The sequence below is a fragment of the Coffea arabica genome, chromosome 1c (genome assembly GCF_036785885.1).
Source record: "Coffea arabica cultivar ET-39 chromosome 1c, Coffea Arabica ET-39 HiFi, whole genome shotgun sequence".
NCBI lineage: Eukaryota > Viridiplantae > Streptophyta > Magnoliopsida > Gentianales > Rubiaceae > Coffea > Coffea arabica.
The window spans coordinates 4,145,049-4,165,661 of record NC_092310.1 but is presented as its reverse complement, the minus strand read 5'-3'; the positions used below and the strand labels follow the sequence as shown (position 1 = coordinate 4,165,661).

The window sequence follows — 20,613 nt, the reverse complement described above, 5'->3', positions numbered from 1 at the left end:
CCCACGACTGTGATTGTCATTTCCCTTCTCCTTTACATTTTTTTTGATCGTTATTATATAGTCATTTGAGATATTTTCCACAACCGAAGGCCCCGGCTAGCATCCTTCAATCAGAAACAAATGAAAATATCAGCTAAGCATTGATTAATAAGGCCCAGTGAAATTGCCAGCCAAACTTCTACAGCAATTAATGGCATTCAAGTTTCTCAAACATGTACAGCTGCAGCACTTCCACACCACTATAATATAAAGTTTCTATTCTGAATTAGCTAAAGGGGATAATAGCTACCATGGAAATGGTAGCTACAATGTTAGCATAAACCCTTGCAGAAAGCCAACAAAATAAGGTGTACTTGCATATATGTTAAATATTGTTAGATTCATGAGTAAAGGGTTGTGTCCAACATCAGTCCGAGAGATAGAGAAAGAGTAGTTAATATGCAAATAAGGGTCCAAGACCTAATAGCTTAAGCTTTTGGGTCAGAATTGGATTCCTGACTTACATATTGGACTCTTTGGTGGACTCTCTCGAGATGTTTCGCCCTAACAAGTGGTATCAGAGCTTCACGTTGCCAAAACTGGGCTACTCATGGACAAGTGGATTCTTCTCAGAGTTGTACCGGTGAAAATTCTCTTCTTGGTGATGGACAAAAAAGTGCTAAGGAGTTTGGCTCCTATTGGACCAGGTGTGCCATGGGTTTGGCAGGGGGTCCGGTTGGAATTAGACCAAGGAGTCAAGGGTTGGCAGGGGTCCAGAATGCAGTTTGGATGTTGAAGAAGAGTGGGTCCATGATTGGAAGAAGAGATGACCTTAAGTGATAAGGTGGGCTTGCATTGAGTATTAAAGTGAGCTCGAAGAAGAGCTTGTAAATTTGGGTTTAATGTGGGAGTTACTCATGATGGGGGAGATTTGTTAGATTCATGAGTAAAGGGTTGTGTCCCAGAAAGAGTAGTTAATATGCAAGTAAAGGTCCAAAACCTAATAACTTAAGCTTTTGGGTCAGAATTGGATTCCTAACTTACATATTGGACTCTTTGGTGGACTCTCTCGAGGTGTTTCGCCCTAACAAATATGAACCCCAAAGATCAGCAATTTAGATGAAATTTAATGCTATGTTTATGTCCCAAGGATCAACTAGTGAGATTTGTCAGTGTCTCAATTATGATTGTCATTTTCTTTTTTATTTATTTATAAAAAAATTATTTTGAACCCTTCATTGTTCAGCTCACTTTCTTGTCGTTCTTGGGTGCAATTTTAATCGGCCAGGGGGCCCAAGCATGTGGAATGTGGATCAAAAACAGATGCAGAATCCCAGCAACGACAATATCTTCAACTGACAATGCCAAGCAACTTCCGTTGCAAAGGCATTCGACCCTGTTTGTCAAAGGAGCACTGCACCAAAAAATCCTCATAACTCTTGTCACTGCAGTTTAAGAGCAGTTCCTTGCTGCAACTAAAACCTTCCACCGCAAAAAGAGTATTCTGATCTGAAGACTGTACCCAAGGAACAAAAAGAATGGCTAATGCACTTATTTCTTCCACAATAGAGGTAGCATTGGAGATGACACTTTCCCTTGCCAATGAAAGAATTGGCAAGTTATTCCAATTGGAGGAGGATTTGGAGACCCTGAGAGAATCTGTTGCCATGATCCAAGCTGTCTTGGCTGATGCTGAAAAAAAGCAAACGTGTGACCAGGCCGTGCAACTGTGGCTTCGGAGGCTGGAAGGCGTGGCGTTTGATGCTGAGAATTTGTTGGACGAGCTCAATTATGAAGTTCTTCGTTGCCAACTCGTGGGCAAGGTACGCTGTCCTCTGACATTAATATTGTTTTCCAATGGAGAATGGCCTCTAAGATCAGGGACATCAACAAGAAGTTGAATAAGATCAATAAAGAGGCCAGTGATTTTCGGCTGGTCAGAAATCAGGGGAAAACTTTCCCCCCTTCTACTACTGCTAAAGTCACACTAAATAGAGAGACGGACTCTGTTGTTGGCCATAATGTTGTAGGAAGAGCTAAGGATGAAACAAGTCTAGTCGAGACCTTGCTAAGCTTGTCAGAAAAAGCAGTTTCTGTAATTCCCATCCTTGGGATGGGCGGATTGGGAAAGACAACTTTAGCTCAATCTGTTTACAACAATCGTCAAGTTGATAGCCATTTTGAGAAAAAAATTTGGGTTTGTGTGTCTGACGATTTTGAAGTGACCAGGCTTTTCAAAATGATTTTAGAATCACTCAAGAGAAGAAATGTTGAAATGACCAGTAGGGATGTCATCGTCAAGAAAATTCAAAAAAAACTTATGGGAAAAAAATATCTTCTTGTTCTTGATGATGTCTGGACCGAAAGCCATATCTTGTGGGATGATTTTTTACATTCGTTACTGGGGTTGAATGCAACTAATGGAAATTGGTGTATTGTGACTACTCGTAAACAACAAACTGCATCCATTGTGGCCACACATGATTCTTATGTGCTAGGAAAGCTATCTGATGACGATTGTTGGTCTATCCTAACAGAGAAAGCCATTGCAGATGGAGAAATTCCCGAACAATTGCATGTCATGAAAAAGGAAATTATAAAAAAATGTTGTGGTCTACCACTAGCTGCAAGTGTAATGGGAGGTTTATTGCGCATGAAGGGAAAGGAGGAGTGGCAATTGATTTTGAAGAATAAGCTTTCAATTTTGAGTGGAGATGAAGATGGTGTCATGGAGATACTTAACTTGAGTTTTGATTGTTTACCATCTCCATCCATTAAGAAATGTTTTGCATATTGTTCTATATTTCCCAAGGATACTGGGGTAGAAAGGAATATGCTTATCGAACTTTGGATGGCAGAAGGCTTCCTCCAAGCAGATGTCAACAGCCAAATGATGATGGAGGAAATTGGAATGAATTATTTGAGAATTTTATTGCAGAGTTCATTGTTTGAAGAAACAAATGCTCGGGGAACATATTATAAGATGCATGATCTAGTGCACGACCTTGCAGAATCAGTGTCAAAGTCTACTAAAGTCATTAACTCAGAGACTCGATTAGTAGACAACAGTAATCAAGTTCGTTACCTTGCAATAGATTCATTTGGAGAACACACAGTGAAACTTCTTGAAAGTCTATCAACTTCGCTTCATACATTGTTTATAAGGAATAGCTTGTTCGGTGATCACGTGTTACAGAAATGGTATGTTAACTTATTTGGTGGTGGTATGTTAAAGAAATTGAAGAACTTGTATGTTTTGAATTTGTATTGTGCCCAAAATAAGGAGCTACTGATCACAATTGACAAACTGATACATTTGCGATATATTGAACTTTTTGGTTTCTGTGGTAAAAGTTTGCCAAAATCTGTTTGTAAACTTTATAATTTGCAGACACTGAGGCTAAGTGAATGCAGTGATCTAAAAGAATTTCCAAAGAGGATGTGCAATTTGATTAACTTGAGACATCTCCACTATTACAATCCTGATGAAAAATTTCAAATGCCACTGAATATGGGACGATTGACTTGCCTTCAGATGCTAGAGTTCTTTAACGTGGGTCAAGAGAAGGGTCGACAAATTGGAGAGCTTGGATGCTTGAAAAACCTCAAAGGCAGATTGGTGATACGCAATCTTCAACTAGTAAAGGGTAAAGAAGGAGGTGAGGAAGCAAATCTATCTGAAAAGACAAATCTATTCAGCTTACGACTTGAGTGGGGCCGGGATCGAGAAGGCGACAACTACGGCGAAGAAGATGTGTTAGACGGCCTTAGACCTCACCCAAATTTGGAGGAGTTGGCAATTTCAGGCTTTATGGGCGATCAATTTCCTCAATGGATAATGGTTTTGCCAACAACACTCCCCAAGTTAGTGAGTTTGGAATTTAATTACTGCGCTAGATGCAGAGAACTCCTTCCCTTGCAAAACTTTACGTCTCTTAAGGAGCTGGTGATTTATGATTGCAGTGGGTTGACAGATCTGTTCGGTGACATACTACACTCTTGCACCTCTCTCCAAAGGCTTAGTGTGAGTTGTTCCAAGAATCTTATCTCCTTTCCAATTGATTTGCAACAAACGCCTTCTCTTTTGGAGCTGGAATTATACCGGTGTCCCGAACTGAAAACAAGTATGACGCCTAAAGGATTGGTTTCCTAACCAGCTTAAACTGCCTTGTAATTGGTCCCTTCTCAGATGATAATGATCATGAAAATTCTTCAATTTACAATGAATTTGATTGGTCTGGTTTGATATCCTCCTCCTATTCATCATCAACACTTCGTGAAGTAAAATTATATGGGTTGCCACACATGGATTCGCTGCCATTTCTGCTCCAATACTTGACCATCCTCAGATCACTATCGCTACATGACTTTGGAGGTATAGAAGCTCTACCAGATTGGCTCGGAAACTTTACAGCTCTTGAGTACCTGCATTTTTCTGATTTCAAAAAGCTTCGACATTTACCCTCTGACGATGCCATGAGACGCCTCACCAAATTAAAGCATTTGTGGGTTTTTTGTTCTCCTCTCTTAAAAGAAAGATGCACTCCTCAGAGTAGTGGCCCTGACTCCCTGTGGTCCAAGGTTTCTCATATTCAATACCTAGACATCAGTGGTTAACAGTTCATCTTCAAATCTGGTTAACAGTTCATCTTCAAATCAAATTCTATCATGTAAGATTGCCTCTTACCTACTTTCTTAATTTGCCTTATAATCAATTTCTTTGCCATTTTATGATTTGCCTTCTCGTCACCCCCCTTTCTGATTAACCATCTCGTGAAAAACTAAAACGTCCCTATGGTTATTCTTCACAATTTTGTCTTCTCCCTTTTTCTCTTCCTATTTATTAGCTTTCAGAGGTGCAGCATTAGCATTTCTTACCAGGTCCAAAATATTGGTGCTTTTCAATTACTCCTAACAACATAATACTATGTAACCATCAATTAGCATGAAACCAAGCACCTATTCTATTCCGTGCTTTGATGTATTGCTATAACTCAGTTCATATTCTGTTCCACGGTTTGTTTTTGTAGGATTGACAGAACAATAGCTTCACGAAATTATCTGAATTGTCTTGTTAGATTTCTTGTTCCCTGCATAATATCTGAGTTCAAATTTTCTATTTTGCAATGATCTTAGGCTCAAATCTCCATTGGCTATTAATTACTCATTGAATTGCATAGCCAGTATCTTGGACGGAAATGTTATGATGACACTCTTTTCTTCCGTATTGCTGCCTCAGATAGCCAACACCTGATATCCTTATCGTCGGAGTTTGCACACTATCAATCTGCTGTTTCAGTCACGAGATCTAGCAGTAAGAATTTAGCTGCTATGTTACTACAAATTTTCTCTTTTTTTTTCTGGCTTCTTGTTTTTGAAAATAGTTGTTACTTAATTGCAGAAAGTTTTCGGTCAGTGTTTTTGATTGCTTAAGACTATCAGCTGGCCTGTGCGAGCTGCTTGGAAAAAAATCTTGCCCCAAATTATCGGATGTTTTTGGGGAGCCATCATCACCAGGAGTTTCTGATGATCCTTATTTACAGTTTGATGATCATTACTAGAGAAACAGATTGACCATTAGAGGTTTTGCTAACTTTCAAGAATTATCCGCAGGTTAGCATGTCTAAGCCGGGAAAATATACGTACATAGTATCAAGTCTTATTACCTGCTCATTATCTTTAGGGTAAAAGCAACAAAAGAAACTCAAATTTGTAAGATTCCCAGCTCAAGAAAACGTAATAGAACTTCCCGTGTTCATAATTATAAGGGTAAATTACATTTGACCCCCCTGTGATTTACCCTTTTTTAACATAACCCCCGTATGATTTCAAAAGCTATACATAACCCCCTCATAGTTTGGATTAAAGTGTCAAAGTAACGGAAATAGTCACTCGTAACGGAATTTCTAAAAATGTCGAAATTACCCTTATAAATACATGACACATTAATCCCGTATGATTTTTATATTTTACTATATAACCCCTTTATGGTTTAATATTTTACCATATAACTCCCTTATGATTTTCAAAATATACACATAACCCCCCTTGGTTAATACATAAATTTCAACTTTGCATAAGGGTATTTTTGATATTTTAGGTGACGCCGTTATGAATGATTATTCCCGTCACTTTGACACTTTAATTCAAACCATAAGGGGGTTATGTATAGCTTTTGAAACCATATGGGGGTTATGTGAAAAATGCTAAACCACAGGGGGGTAAAGTGGAATTTGCCCTAATTATAATGTAGGAACAAGATTTCTTGAGATTTAAAATCTATGGCTTTCATCAAACTCAGGAATACACACCACCATTTACTGTGAAAAATTTATTTACTTATTGATTTGCTTGTAAAAAAAGAAAAGATAATGCAACATATTCATGGAGTAAAGCCTCAAATGAAAGTATGTCCAAGCACAAAAAATTGTCAACTAGCAACCACAACAGAGATTTTAGACTTTTTAATTTATAGATTCTTTTATTCCTATAGGAGAACATACTCCAATGAAACTCTTATGAAGTATGTGAGATGATAACTAAAATTATTTAATTTACAAAAATTTGAAAGCTTATGAGGATCTACCTCCAAGGATGTTGTCTAGCAATGCAATAGCAGGAATTTGAGAGGATTCAATTGTGCACCTTCAATTTGATCATAGGTTGCAATTAGAGATCTAAATTGTTGATTGCACTTTAGTTTGTTGAAGGCAGAAGTCTGCTTTGCTGAACTTTGCTTGTCTTAGGTAGCCTGAAAACGTTTAACTGCTATTAGCAAAGAAAACACCATCACTCGGTAAAATGTCACAGCACACACTCACAATACACACTCAACACACACACAAACACACACACACACACACACACATAGCACACAGAGTACGCATCACGCCTCACATTTGGCACTTCTAGTTCCTCCCCGAGAGGCTCAGTTCATAATCCAATCAATTCTTTTTGGTATAATTTTGGCTTTTTCCAGATATAAAGGATATATTTGATGAGCAGTTTGATATTTTGGTTTTGTCACATTATCCACATCACTTCTAACTCAATTATAGATTACAATATTTAAGAACATATTATTTGGTGTGGATAGCTATGCATAATATGATAGCTTACCACTATTTGCACTGAGTTTCATGCCTTTGCTATCTTTCAATAAAAAGTAGCAGTTTTTATTTGCTCACCATATATGTCTGCCACTGTGATTTGTACATTGATTCCTAAAGTGGAGATTCTTTGGGACAAAATGGTTGCTCTGCACTTTCACCTCTTGAAAATGAATTGTCATCTTATCATCATCTGAGATTTGATCTTCTCTACAATGTCTCTCAGTGATGGGATTCGACTCAACGTTCCCTGGTTATGATCTCTCAGCAAGAGGACACCGGTCAATCGACAAATTCTCTCTGCCCCTTGATTTTAAATTGGTATTGGCAAAGGGACTGGTAATCTATGATACCACTTTTTTTTTCACTTAAAATTATCCTAATTTGTGACTCAACCTTTCTTCTCTAAATATGTTATTGAAGTTTAAGCAGTTTGATTCTCAATTTGTTAACTAAAACCAACAAAACAAAAAGGGACATATTGAAGTCATTTTTTGAGATTGCCAAGGAAAATAGTGTTGTTCCTGCAATGAAGCTCCAGAGACTTGGTAGATTACCATTTATTGAAAAGTTAAGTCTAACTGTGATGATTTAAACTTTTGAACATCAAATAGTAATAATTGGTCACTACTCTCTAGGAATTCGCCTTCATGAAGATTCTTGAGCTGTCTATGCCTGTCAGGTTTACTGGCTGCCACTTTTCTTTTCATTTTTTGGAGTTTTGGACACAAACTAGAACAATTTTCATGACACTACTTGGTATCTGTGAACTGAGAAGAAGGATTTCATATTTGCTTATTAATTTAAGTTTTAAAACAAAGACAAAAGCCTTTTTTTAAGCTTTCTGTAAGATTTGTTGAACAGAAATGTCGTGCAATCATCTGAAATTTCCTGTTAGCTTTACGATGTTTTTTACGTTGTCCTGAGTTTAAGTTTTCTATTTTGCAGTGTATTAGGCTCAAATCTCCTCGGAGACTTCGGTGGCTTAATTACTTCAATACCTGTCAATATCCTGTTATTCCTTCTTCAACCACACCATTTTCAAACTGGTGACAACTGTAGAGAATGCACTCTCTTTTGCTTCTAAGTGACTGAGATGGACAAAGTTTGAGATCAACGTTGTGAATGTTGTGCCGTCAAACTGTCGGTCATGATATGAGGTAGTAATTCACTGATTATGAACCTCAATTGGTTTTCTGCCTCAGACTGCTTGTCTCTCAAATTAGCTCCAATTCAGTTGCAGAAAATTGTCAGTCTGTCTTGTGACTACTTATCGTCTGTTAGTTGGCCTCCACAAGCTGCTTACCACTCTTCTTGAAGTTGTATCTTAGCTCCATTACATACAACCTGATTTTTGTGAGTTTGCCTGTTCTCTTTTTGCAGTTAAACTTAGTATATCTAGAATGATGCTGTTACTTTAAGATTCATAGTTATTCCTCAAGACCCGGACGGTAGCCACTACACTAATCCCAGAGTCAATATCCATCTCAAAACCACTTGATCTATATGATGTTGAGTAAATCTTTACTTATGCTGGTAGTCTCTTAAATCTTACACAAAAAATGATTTCTCTCACCTTGCACCTGTTGAAATTGCGCTTTGCAGCTTAGTTTATATATCATATGCAGTAAATTTTTGAACCCTCTTCCATATTTCTTTAGACCAGCAATTCTGGCCACACTCCTTTCTTCAATACTTCCCAATATGATTTTTGTGGTCTCTTTGCTTAGACGAACATAGGTTAGAATCGTGAAGCTTCTTCAGCACCGTATATATGGCTGGAACTGAATAATTTTTTTGCCTGCAATTCCTACAAATACCCCATCAACATATATTAACAACTAGCAGTCTAGTTTTGTTGATATTCCGTATCTGCTTCTGCGAATTGTAAGATATTACTGCTAAAGTCAGCTCGCTCTCTTTGAACTTGTGATTCTAAGGGGATGAATTTGTTTCTCTGTAACTTTTATACCTCTTGAAAATGCATTTGCATACTTCTCTGAATCATTTGATTAGTAATAGCTCTGAGTCTCTAAATAATGGTTTTCTGACTCACTTTTTCTCGGTTATGATTTTCTAGCCATGAAGACAATGGTCAATCAAGGAGTTTTCACAGCTTTTGGTTAAAACTTCGGCATTTTGGTTCACAATTCTGGTAATTTTAGATACACGTCACTGCTCAATCTTGACTGTTAATCGCTTTGATTTTTAATATGCTACATGTAAAACAAAAGAAAAAGTCATTGTGAAGATATTGTTGAGGTAGCCAAGGAAGATTTACCGTTCATGCAATGAAGTTGCACAAAACTTGGTGGAGTATCTTCCGACATGGTCAAGTCTAAGCAGGATGTTTTGAAGCATTTCGGTAGTTGGTCAAGTCTACTTGTTGCAACTTGCTGCTCTTAGTGAATCCACCTAGATAAAGGCTCTTAAGCTTCCTCTGCCTTTTGTGATTGTGGGTTGCTTTTCTTTTATAGTAAGTTTCTTCTTTCGGTGCTCTGGTTACAATGACAAAAATTTGCAATGATCTGAAAATTTCCATTAGCTTTATTCTATGGTATATGCCATCTTGAGTTTGAGTTTTTGTGCTTTGCAGTGATAGTAGGACCAAAACTCAAGGGGGAACCTCGCCGATGGCTCTTACATGCTGCCTTTACTTTTTGAAAGTCCTATGATTCCTTGCTGAATAAGATCCTGCTTCAGTTAGATAGTAACATCTAGGACGCATTCTCTTTTGCTCTGTGCCTCAAATGGTCAAGGGCTGAGATTCCCATTGTGGGTATGTTGCCTTTAAACTGTCCAAACGATTCAGCAATTTGTAGTCACAATAATGAGGTGCTGATTTACTTGTTCTGCAACTCAATTTGCTATATCTCTGGCATACTGCTCGTCGTTAGAAGTTAAAACTGGCTGGTGTTCCGGTAGCAGTTAAATGTGGATTCTATTGTGACTCAATGGCCCTTTATTTTCTAAGTTCCACCACATAATTGCTTTGCATGTGCCATGAATTGCCCGTCATTATTTTCAAGTTTGAGTTGTAATGACTTACTTTGTTGTTGGAACCAAACTACTATAATATTTATAGGAATAATTGGAAACATGACTTAGTACTTGCTTATCCATGTAGTTTCAAAACAAACAAGACACAGATTTTAGCCTTTTGTGAGATTGACAGTACAAAAGTATGGTGAAATTACCTAAACTTTCTTTTTAGCTTTCTTCTTCACCACATATTGCCTCATTTCGAGTTTTCTATTTTGTAGTGATCTCAGTTTCAATGATCAACTGGTATCTGCAATGGCTCTTTCTTACAGATTGAATTACACAGCATGTACTTCTGAAAACTTTGTTGAATCAAAGCCTGTTTCAATTGGAGGGACATGTTCAGGATGGCGTGCTACAGGCACACTTTTTTTTCTTCTTAGTGTCTAAAACCTGATAAAACCGTTGCAGGAGCTTGTGCACTATATCAGCCAGCCTTTCCAGTCATGATATCAGGGATTACAAATTATCATGCTATGTTACTGTGAATTTTCTCATCTTTTCCAGACTTGTAATCTTTGAAATTAGCTCTACCTTTTTTTTCTGGCAACTAGCTGACACTTAATCGCAGAAAGTTGTATTATAATTGCTCTTATCTTTGTCAGCTGACCTCTACAAACTGCTCGCCAAAATTTCCTTCCCCAACTTATGTAATATCTCTCAAAAACCATCATCACTGTGAATTTCTGGTGATCATCATGGGGAGTTCGGTTGGCAATAGAGCTTGTATTGGCGAAACAGATTGACCATGAGAAGCTGACAAATTTTCAGGTTGTCCCTCAGGTTAGCAATTTTGTTTTAAATGGATAAATAGATGTGCTTAGTATCAAGTCTTATTTCCTGCTTATGGAGGACAGTCTCCCAAGCATAGTTATTAAACCCAACCCGGGAAGGAACCCGGCGAAGGGGGTGGATCAACGGGTTACTGGTTCAACCGGTGGGTGAGTGGTTGAACCGGTGGGTCACTAAATATATTTAAATATTATATTTCATAATTTTTTATATAAGATATATGATATAAATTGTAATAAATAATGCTATAGTAAAAGCTCATTTAATTTAATTTGCTATAAAATAATTAATTCATATAAGAATCAATTAAATATAAAGTTATTTAGTAATACACCAAACTTCAAGTGTAAAATTTTATCTATATTTAGTGTAATAATGTAGCTTATTTATGAATTTTAAGTGTAAAAAATTATTAAATTAATATTTGTCTTTGAAATGAATTATGTAATGTGTTATTTTTGAAATTCATTTTATAAATTATAGAGTTTGGAGGGTACTAATTTTTATTAAAAGATTTCAAATAAATTTATTTTAGAGAAAAAAAAGATAGAATTGAAAAAACATATATATATATATATTATAATAAAGACCTTTTATTAACAAATTTCGGAGCAGCCTGGTGGTAAGCATGCGTTACTGATTGGTGGAGGTCCAAGGTTCGAGCTTTGACCAATGTTTTAAAAACCGGACCGTTAATTGAACCGGTGACGTGAAAGGGTCGAGATTCAACCGGTCGGACCAGTTCAACCTCGGTTCAATGAATTTAAAAAAAATAATTTATATAAATATTTATGCACAAAATAAGACATGTAATGGACTAATTTAATACATTATATGATGAAAAGTTTACTATTTTTGAATAACTTGATTTTTTAAAAATAAAATTTTTAAATTATAAGTTAAAATAAATAAATTTCATTTCAATTTCAATTATATCTACCAAAAAAATCTTAGATCTAACCCAAAAATATCATAATATTTTAAAATTATACAAAATTCATGTCTATGAGAATTTAGATTTTGTGAACTAAAATTTTAATTTACGTTTTGAGATTTAGATATTGCAATTTTAAAAAGGAATTTTGGAGTTCGAAAGAAGTCAAGAGAATCGAAAATAGAAATGCAAACTTGATAAGAAATAAAAAATGAAATAAAAGCGAGTGGTTGTGGCATTAAATAATTTGGGTTAAAGAAAAATAATTCTTTTTTAACCTTTTTCAATTTAATGGACAAAAATAAAATTAAAAGATGGAAGAAAACATCAATAAATTAAAAATAAAGTGGTTTGATTAAAAAGAGAGTGACAAAAAAAAAGGAGAGAGAGAGAGAGAGAGAGAGAGAGAGAGTGTGTGTGTGTGTGTGTGTGTTGAAGATTAAAAAGAAAGAGTCATGAGATGATTAGATTTTGTAAAAAAAATGAAAAAAAGAAATATGAGTTTTTGTTTTATATAAATAAGTTATCAAAACAAAACTAATAAGATGTGATGGTGCAATGGTTCCTACATTGGTCTTTTATTACAAAGGTCTTGAGTTTGAATCTTGATAGCTGCATTTTGCAAAATGTTAAAAAAAAAAAAAAAAAAAAGGAAAATCTCGAAAACTGGAAACCGCCGGTTCAATCCGGTCCCGCGGTTTCCACGGTTTAACCGGTTTTTGACCGGTTTTCTAACCTGGTCAACTATAGCATAGAACCGGACCGGAGCCATGGCAGGTTCACGATCCAACCGGTCGAACCGGCCGGTCCGGTCCGATTTTCAAAACACTGGCTTTGACAAAAGCAATAAAATTTTTCCATCAAAACCGGCCGGGTTTCCGGTTTAGCCCGGTCCGACCGCCGGGCCGTTGACTAGTCAACGGTCCCGTTGCTCAAACGATCCAATTTAAGACTCGGCCCGGCCTAATGACCGGTTCACCGGTTCGACCGCCGGGCCGGGCCGAGTTTAATAACTATGCTCCCAAGCGGTAAGGCTTTGTAGAGCTAGTCTACTCAGGAAAAGGCTGCAGAATTTGATGGAATGCAGAAAATTATAAAGGGCAAATTACATTTTACCACCTTGTGGTTTAGCGTTTTTTTTACGTAACCCCCTATGGTTTCAAAATCTATACATAACCCCTCATAGTTTGGATTAAAATGTCAAAGTGACGGAAATAATCATTCATAACGGAACTTCTAAAAATATCGAAATTACCCTTATAAATACATGACACACTAATCTTGTATAATTTTTATATTTTACCATATAACCGCCTTATGGTTTAATATTTTACCATATAACCCCCTTATGATTTTCAAAATATACACATAACCCCTCTTGGTTAATAAATAATTTTCAATTTTACATAAGGGTATTTTTGATATTTTAGATGACTCCGTTACGAATTATTATTCCCGTCATTTTGATATTTTAATTCAAACCATGAGGGGGTTATATATAGGCCTGTCAATGGGTCGGGTCTAGACCCGGATCCGGACCGGATCCGTGAAATTAATGTGGGTATGGGTAGGGATTTAATTCCGTTTCCCGGATCCGGATCCGGATCCGTTTTGTCAAACAAAAAACGGGTCGGATACGGAATATAGTATTCCGGCCCGTATTAGACCCGGATCCGGATATAAATGAATTAATAATTTAAAAAATATATATTTATCAATATAATTTGATTAGGGTGATGTATTTTAATAAAGTTAATTTGATTTCTTTTCTTATTTGATTTTTTCTTTGCATTAGTTAGAAATTAGTTTACAAATATATTTTTTTCTCATTTTTATTAGAAATTATAAAATTTGGTAAATTTGTTCGGGTAGACCCGGATCCGGATCCGGGACCGCCGGATCCGGATCCGGAACGTAGAATAAAGGACCCGTCGGGTAAACGGGTCGGGTCCGGATCCGGCATAGTAATTCGGGTCCGGGTCCGGAATAATGAATTCCGGCCCGGACCCGACCCGTTGACAGCCCTAGTTATATATAGCTTTTGAAATCATAGGGGGGTTACATAAAAAAAAAGGTTAAACCACAAGGGGTAAAGTGGATTTTGCCCAATTATAAATAGGGTTAATCATATTTTATCCCCTAAAAGAATACTCCATTTCTCAGTTTACCCCCTAACCTTTAATTTTGCTCACTTAACCCCCTTTAGGACAAAATTGCCCTTGCATTACTTTGACTTTTTATTTACCTTGTTTTCCTTTCTTTTATTTCTTTTTCTCTTTCTTCTTTATTTAATTCTTCCTCTTTCCCACAAAAATTTTCACCTTAATGATTGAAATTAAAAAAGAGGAATTGCAGAGATCTATCTTCTCCTTAAATGATTAAAAAAATATTCAAATCACTTTCCTAAAATACAATTTTGTTAGCCTTTCAATTCTTTTAATTTTGGGTTTTCCTCTTTCCTTTCTAGTTTTTCATTTTATTCTCAAGAAAATATCATAAGATAAAATTGTTTTCCTTTCTTTTATTTCTTTTTCCCTTTCTTCTCTCTTTCATCCTTCCCAATAGAAATTCCATTTCAACGAAAATTTTTGTTTTGAGTTTGTAATTGCATATTTCAGGATGAAGATTTAAAAGGCATCAAAAACTAATTTTGATTTTTTGTATGATGTCACGTGTCACAAATTTCAATTGATGATTATTAATCAGGTCACAATTTTATTTTATGATATTTTCTTGGGAATAAAATGAGAAACTAGAAAGAAAAGAGGAAAACCCAAAATTAAAAGAATTGAAAGGCTAAAAAAATTGTATTTTAGGAAAGTGATTTGAATATTTTTTTAATCATTTAAGGAGAAGATAGATCTTTGCAATTCCTCTTTTTTAATTTCAATCATTAAAGTGAAGATTTTTGTGGGAAAGAGGAAGAATTAAATAAAGAAGAAAGAGAAAAAGAAATAAAAGAAAGGAAAACAAGTTAAATGAAGAGTCAAAATAATGCAAGGGCAATTTTGTCCTGAAGGGGGTTAAGTGAGCAAAATTAAAGGTTTGGGGGTAAATTGAAAAATGAAATATTCTTTAAGGGGATTTTAAGTCAAAATGATGGACAATGATATTATACTTTATTTCTAGCCTTTGGTTTCTTCAGGACAATATACTCCAGTGAAAACATTACTAATATTTTTTTTAAATCTGTCCAACATGAGGTGATAAAAATTGTACGGTAAGATGATTTAGTTGCAAAATATCTGAAGTTTTAAAACATTTGCTTCCAGGGACACTAAGGACTGGAGAGTTATCTTTTTGCACCTTCAAGTTGATTGCAGGTTGCAGTTAGAGATCTCAGTCGTTAATTCTACTTGGGGAGATGATTGTACCTATAGCTGTCAAACAAACCCCTTTAACTAGGTTTACCCATACCCGTCCATGAATAGATGGGTATGGGTTTATTAAATTTTTGCATATGGGTATAAATGGGTTGTCCAATAATATCCATTTATTGGATAACCTATCAAACCCAATTAACCCATTTAGAAATTGTCTTCTCCCAAACCTCCTCACTTTCCCCACCCATTAACTTGCTCATTTTTCACCATTACCAATTTATGATAAGTTTTAGCCTTTTTTCTTATTTTTCCAAAATGAAATTTTAAATTTACACACAAAAAAATGCTAGAAGTTCAAAATTTTTTGATTAAGTTTTTATGTTAACTTTTATAGTACTTAGTTCAAAATTTTATATTCTTATTATTTAATTATTAAATAGTATGCAATTTTACGACATAGAGTACATATGGGAAAAAAATTGATAATTAAGTTTATTGAGTATTATAAATAAATATTTAAAACTAATGATGGGTGCAAAAGATGGTATAAATTGATAACTTAGTTTGCAAAAATGAATTTAAATAAATTTACAAAAAGTTAAAATAAATGGGTTATAAATGGGTAATTGGGTTACCCAATTCATTTTTTGACTTATCCATTTATACCCATCTAATTAAATGGGTATAAATAGGTTGACTCATTTATACCCATTACCCATTTTATCCAACCCAAACCCGCCAAAATCACCCATTTTAACACCTCTAAATTTGTACCGAAGGAATGAGAATTTGTATTTGATGTTCGATTTTTGCTAGTTATGTAAGCATTCAGAAATGGTTGATTATAAGTTAGATCCTTGGATGAACTTGTGAAATTTAATCTCCTTTGGTTCGGAAGGAAATGGTTGCTATGTAGGGAATAGTGTTCGATATTTGATAGAATTTAAATTTGTTTAGTTTCGTGCCTTCTGCCTTATGGATTAGCTACAGGATATGATGGTATTATGTTCCGAATATGGGGCATGACAATAGAGTTATATCAGCTGGCTTCTCTGCAAATTTCATCTACATCCAACATTCAAATTCAATTAAAGTTGTATGAAACTCCTCAACTTTTTTCATTTTACAGTGAAAGTAAATATATGGAGGTATGAAATCAGGATTTTTATTTAGGAGGGAGGGAGTGAACACTAAAGTTTGATAAAGAGAACGATATTAGCCAGTGATTTTGAGGTCCTTAGTTCGAATTTCAAATCCTTGCTTTCCCTTTCCCTTGTAAGATTCAGAATCTCTCCTTGAATTCAAAAAAAAAAAATTATAGAATATTTAATCTGTATACAAATTCTACGCTCCTTATCCACTTCTTTACCTAATTTATCTCATAGAATGCTTAATTTTAAAAAGAAAAAATTCAATTGTACAGCAAAAATGAAAAAGGATAAACATATTAAGTTTTTGAGATGGCAAGAATTATAAAATTATGAACTTTTTAGTTAAAACCTATGCTATAAAGTAAAGGTTTTAAATTCTTTTTTAGGGGCGAGGGGAGGGGAGGGGAGGGGAGGGGAGGCCAGCTGCTCTTCCTCCTTCCCCACCAAAATGTGTCCTTGAATATGTGTCATTATGTAATGTGAGCTTTACATATGGGAATTAATCTTTGAAACTCATTTTACATAAAATAAAATAAAAGCTAGCAGTGTCAAAATATTTTTTTATATAAAAAATATTCCTTTGGTAATAAAACATGGTTACAGACTTACAATAAATCTATTGACTAATAGTTAAGGACATTTGTGTAGGTTTGGGTATCTAGATTTGAATTATATAAAAACAAACTCTATTCAGCCCAAGGGCAGAGCCAAGACCCCACAGTAAGTGGGGTCAAATTTTAGTATTTGTGAAAAAAAGAAATTGCTAACATTACATACAGATTATAATTGTATCTTGGAGTACTCATTTTATTAAAACATTACAAAATCAATTCATTATTAATTTTGTTAATAAATCTTTTCGAATGTAAGTAACTAAAGCTCTTAATTTTTTTAAAAATAATTTGCGAACTATCACCAACTTAATCTTCTATGGGTTCTTTTAAGAAATGTATCTTTACCCTATTATAAATAAAAATCACGATAACTTAATTTCGTATTATAAATAAAAAATTTAGCATCCACTTGAAAGATTCTTGTTTTTCGAAACTTTGAAGTTTGAAAAAATTGGATTGAGGAATTGGTTTTCCCACTCCACTCAAGAAAGTTCATCCTTTATTTTTGGAAATTTTGGAAGAATTTATTCTTGAACTAACTTCAATAAATAACTTCAAACAAATTCAAATTATTGTGATGATAAGAATAATAAAGTTTCAATTATTTGGGCTCAATATATACAAAAAATAGAATTTGGTAAAATTTAACGGGTCAACTAGTATACAACTTTAAAATTTTCTAAATTTTCTAAGACTAAAAATTAATTTTTCCAAAGTTAAGTGGAGTTAATTGACCCCACTTGCTTGCACGTGGCTTCGCCACCAATTCAAGCCCATAATACCCTTACAGGATTTTTATAAGATTTTAGGTCTGAGTAAGGTCTGAATTTGAAAAATTAGACTCAAACTCATAAAAATCATGATGGATTTAAATTGAGTTTGGTTAAGACTTGCCTATTGACATGCCCACCAGTATTAAAGAAAAAAAATACTTTTAAATGTGCTTTGTATGCACTTGAGAATTCTTGGCTCGATATGGATAACAAATTATTCAGAAATTTGTTTGATTAATTGCTAAAGACATGTTCCAATCTTTTTTGATTCATTTTTTATTTCACGTATATTATATTAGAAATATTAAAGTAAATAACACAAACGATATACGTCTTCAAATAATCTATAGATTTTTTTTTTTGTTTTTTGCTGCCAGTGATACTAAAAAGAACAATTGGCACAGTAACCAATTGCCACTGTGGTCCTCCCACGCATGGACTTTCGTGTTTCCCAGATGATCAGTCGCATTCATCTTTTTGAAAATCGTAATGGACCTCTTTATTGCTAAAGTCTTTAACTGCATGCATGTCCTGTTCCCGGTTAAATGCATCTTCTTTCAATCGTTATCTTTCTTTTTTTTTTTTTTTTTTTCCGAAAACGATAAATTTAATCTATCCTACGTTAAAGGGAAGAAGGCGGATCTAAGGAGGTCCAGGAATAATTTGGAGGGAGGCTGAACTACCACCGGACCAGACGGGTGCACAGCACACCCACCTGAATTTTTTTGAAAACAAACCACTTAAATGTGACATTTTGATGGGAGGCAAGGTTTGAACCCCTGCCTCCCACCCCACCAACTAGGTGGTGGCCAGGCCCAGTGATTTCTTTCAATCGTTATCAGTATAACTCAAAAGTAAGCTGTTTTGCACTTTTTTGAAGGTCTACTTCTAACGTGGAAATGTGGAAAACCCACCAAGCTTCTTGGAGAAAATGACTAGATACAAATACAAGCGGGACAATAGATATGGTCCCTGAGCTAAGATAATCTTGGTTTGAGTTCCGGCAAGGCGGCAAGAAAAGAAATGGCACCAAAGACTTTAGAAATTGTTTAGATTCAATGGCATCAAGTTGATAGAATTCAATTATTCTTAACTTGATATAAAAGGCATTGGAATTATTCGTTCAAGTCAATACAAGCGGCGTCTGTGTTTATGTATTGAATGCAAAGAAATGATGCTGCTTAATACTTGCAAATGGTATTTTACATTGATAAATCACGAAGGGTTGTAATTGTCATGATATTCAAATGTTGAAATGTTTTAGTGGTCAGAAGATATTTCATTTGGATATGATTTACTTTAAAAAAAAATGTTTTCTATTACTCCTTAAGAGCGTATTTTCAATTATTTTTAAATCATCATAAAATATTATAGTAATTAATATTAAAAATCTTCCAAATGGATCATCAAACATAAGATACATATTTTTGGTGATAGGTATCATAGTTAGTAAATACTTATATTATACTCATATAATGCACATTTATATGTATCATTAAAAAGAACGTCTGTATTTCATACATTTTAAAAATATTTTGAAATATTCAGACGTTTCAGTTAATCATATAAAACATGTAATAAACTTTCAACTTATTATATTTCTCAAATTATGCTTCAATTTTAAAAATTCTTATAAAATTTGAGTAAGGATAGTGACATATTTATGTGTTATATACAAAATAAGAGTAGCGTTTATCATAATAACTGTAGCATTATACATATTTAAGTAATAAGGTAAACAAAATTTATAGTGAGAAAAACATCTCACTATGTCTGTAATTTTCAAATATTTTTGTATTATTCACATATGAATTTATATGTTCAAGATGAGGAATTTTGGATTCCTCAGTGCTAGTATGCACTGTCTGTAAAGCCCCTTCAAGTCTTTACTTGAAATTGTAAAGAGTTTAGCTATCTATAAAATATCGTTCCGAAAAAAAAAACATATGAATTTATATGCATAATTTTGTCAAACACATATTTTTATACCGAGTCGTACTTTCGAAAAATATCTCGTATAATATGCATACGAATAAAATATCTCGTGTTATTCTCATGATCCTGTGTTTTACTGGGTATGATAGTCATGTCTTAAATATCCTTGACTTTTAAGTCAACACATTCTATCACATGTATGCGTATCAATCAGCAGTTTATTAGTCAAACATTACCTTATTTTTTCCAATCGATATTATTAACTACCCCATATGAAACTGACAGTGGTGCTCCTTTTCTTTGGCTCTTATCCGTATTTAAAAAAAAAAAAAAAAAAAAAGGAAAGATTTCTATCACATGTATGCGTACCAATCAGTGATTTATTAGTCAAACAATAAAACATTTTTTCCACTCGATATTTCTCCATATGAAACTGACAGTGGTGCCCTTTTTCTTTGGTCCTTATCTTTTAGAGGAAAGTGAGATTATAATCCGGAATCTTGAAGTTCTAAGTCTCAATTTTAACCACTAGACCAAATCTTCGTTGAAAGTTCTTATTTGTTGACGATGAAAAAGCAAAAAACCTTCATGTTTTAAGCCAGTTAGCAATTGTCAATAGTCAGAATTGTAGAGAGATAAAATTTAAAAGGAAAAGCTCTTAATCCCTATTGTTGTAATCGAAAATAATTTCATGAAAATAAGAACCAACATTTTGGTGAGAGGTAATGAACTTTAGGATAGGAAAAGACCATGTGCTAGTTACGTTTTTTTTCCCCCATAATTTAACTACATTTTACAACACTAGCATATACCCTAAACAAGAACTTAGTTACATCTTAAGCCACATCCTTGAGCAAAGTGAGAAAAAAATAACGTTACAGAGTAAAATGCAAAATAAAAAGTAGTTTTTGTAAATCACCCACCAAAAAAAAAAAAAAGAAGAGGAAAAAAATGCCAGAGG

The 20,613-nt window shown here is 34.5% G+C and overlaps 1 protein-coding gene across 2 annotated transcripts; it reads left to right on the top strand.

Annotated features, from left to right (window-relative positions):
* The first annotated feature begins 1,347 nt into the window (after window positions 1-1,347).
* LOC113701905 (disease resistance protein RGA2-like) lies at window positions 1,348-10,960 on the top strand. 2 transcript variants are annotated; one of them, XM_072048169.1, is made up of 8 exons: window positions 1,348-4,649; window positions 5,219-5,293; window positions 5,381-5,592; window positions 7,315-7,427; window positions 8,037-8,248; window positions 9,169-9,564; window positions 9,685-9,867; window positions 10,352-10,960. In XM_072048169.1, the coding sequence occupies exon 1, from the start codon at window positions 1,844-1,846 to the stop codon at window positions 4,130-4,132; it is 2,289 nt and encodes a 762-aa protein (XP_071904270.1). In that variant the 5' UTR covers window positions 1,348-1,843; the 3' UTR covers window positions 4,133-4,649; window positions 5,219-5,293; window positions 5,381-5,592; window positions 7,315-7,427; window positions 8,037-8,248; window positions 9,169-9,564; window positions 9,685-9,867; window positions 10,352-10,960. The 2 variants fall into 2 exon arrangements, with proteins under 2 accessions (XP_071904270.1, XP_071904255.1); XM_072048154.1 differs by lacking the exon at window positions 10,352-10,960 and having other exon boundaries at window positions 9,685-9,946.
* Window positions 10,961-20,613: the final 9,653 nt, after the last annotated feature.

Coding starts and splice junctions, on each gene's coding strand:
- LOC113701905 (XM_072048169.1), top strand. CDS start 1,844: ATGGCCTCTAAGATCAGGGACATCAACAAGAAGTTGAATAAGATCAAT.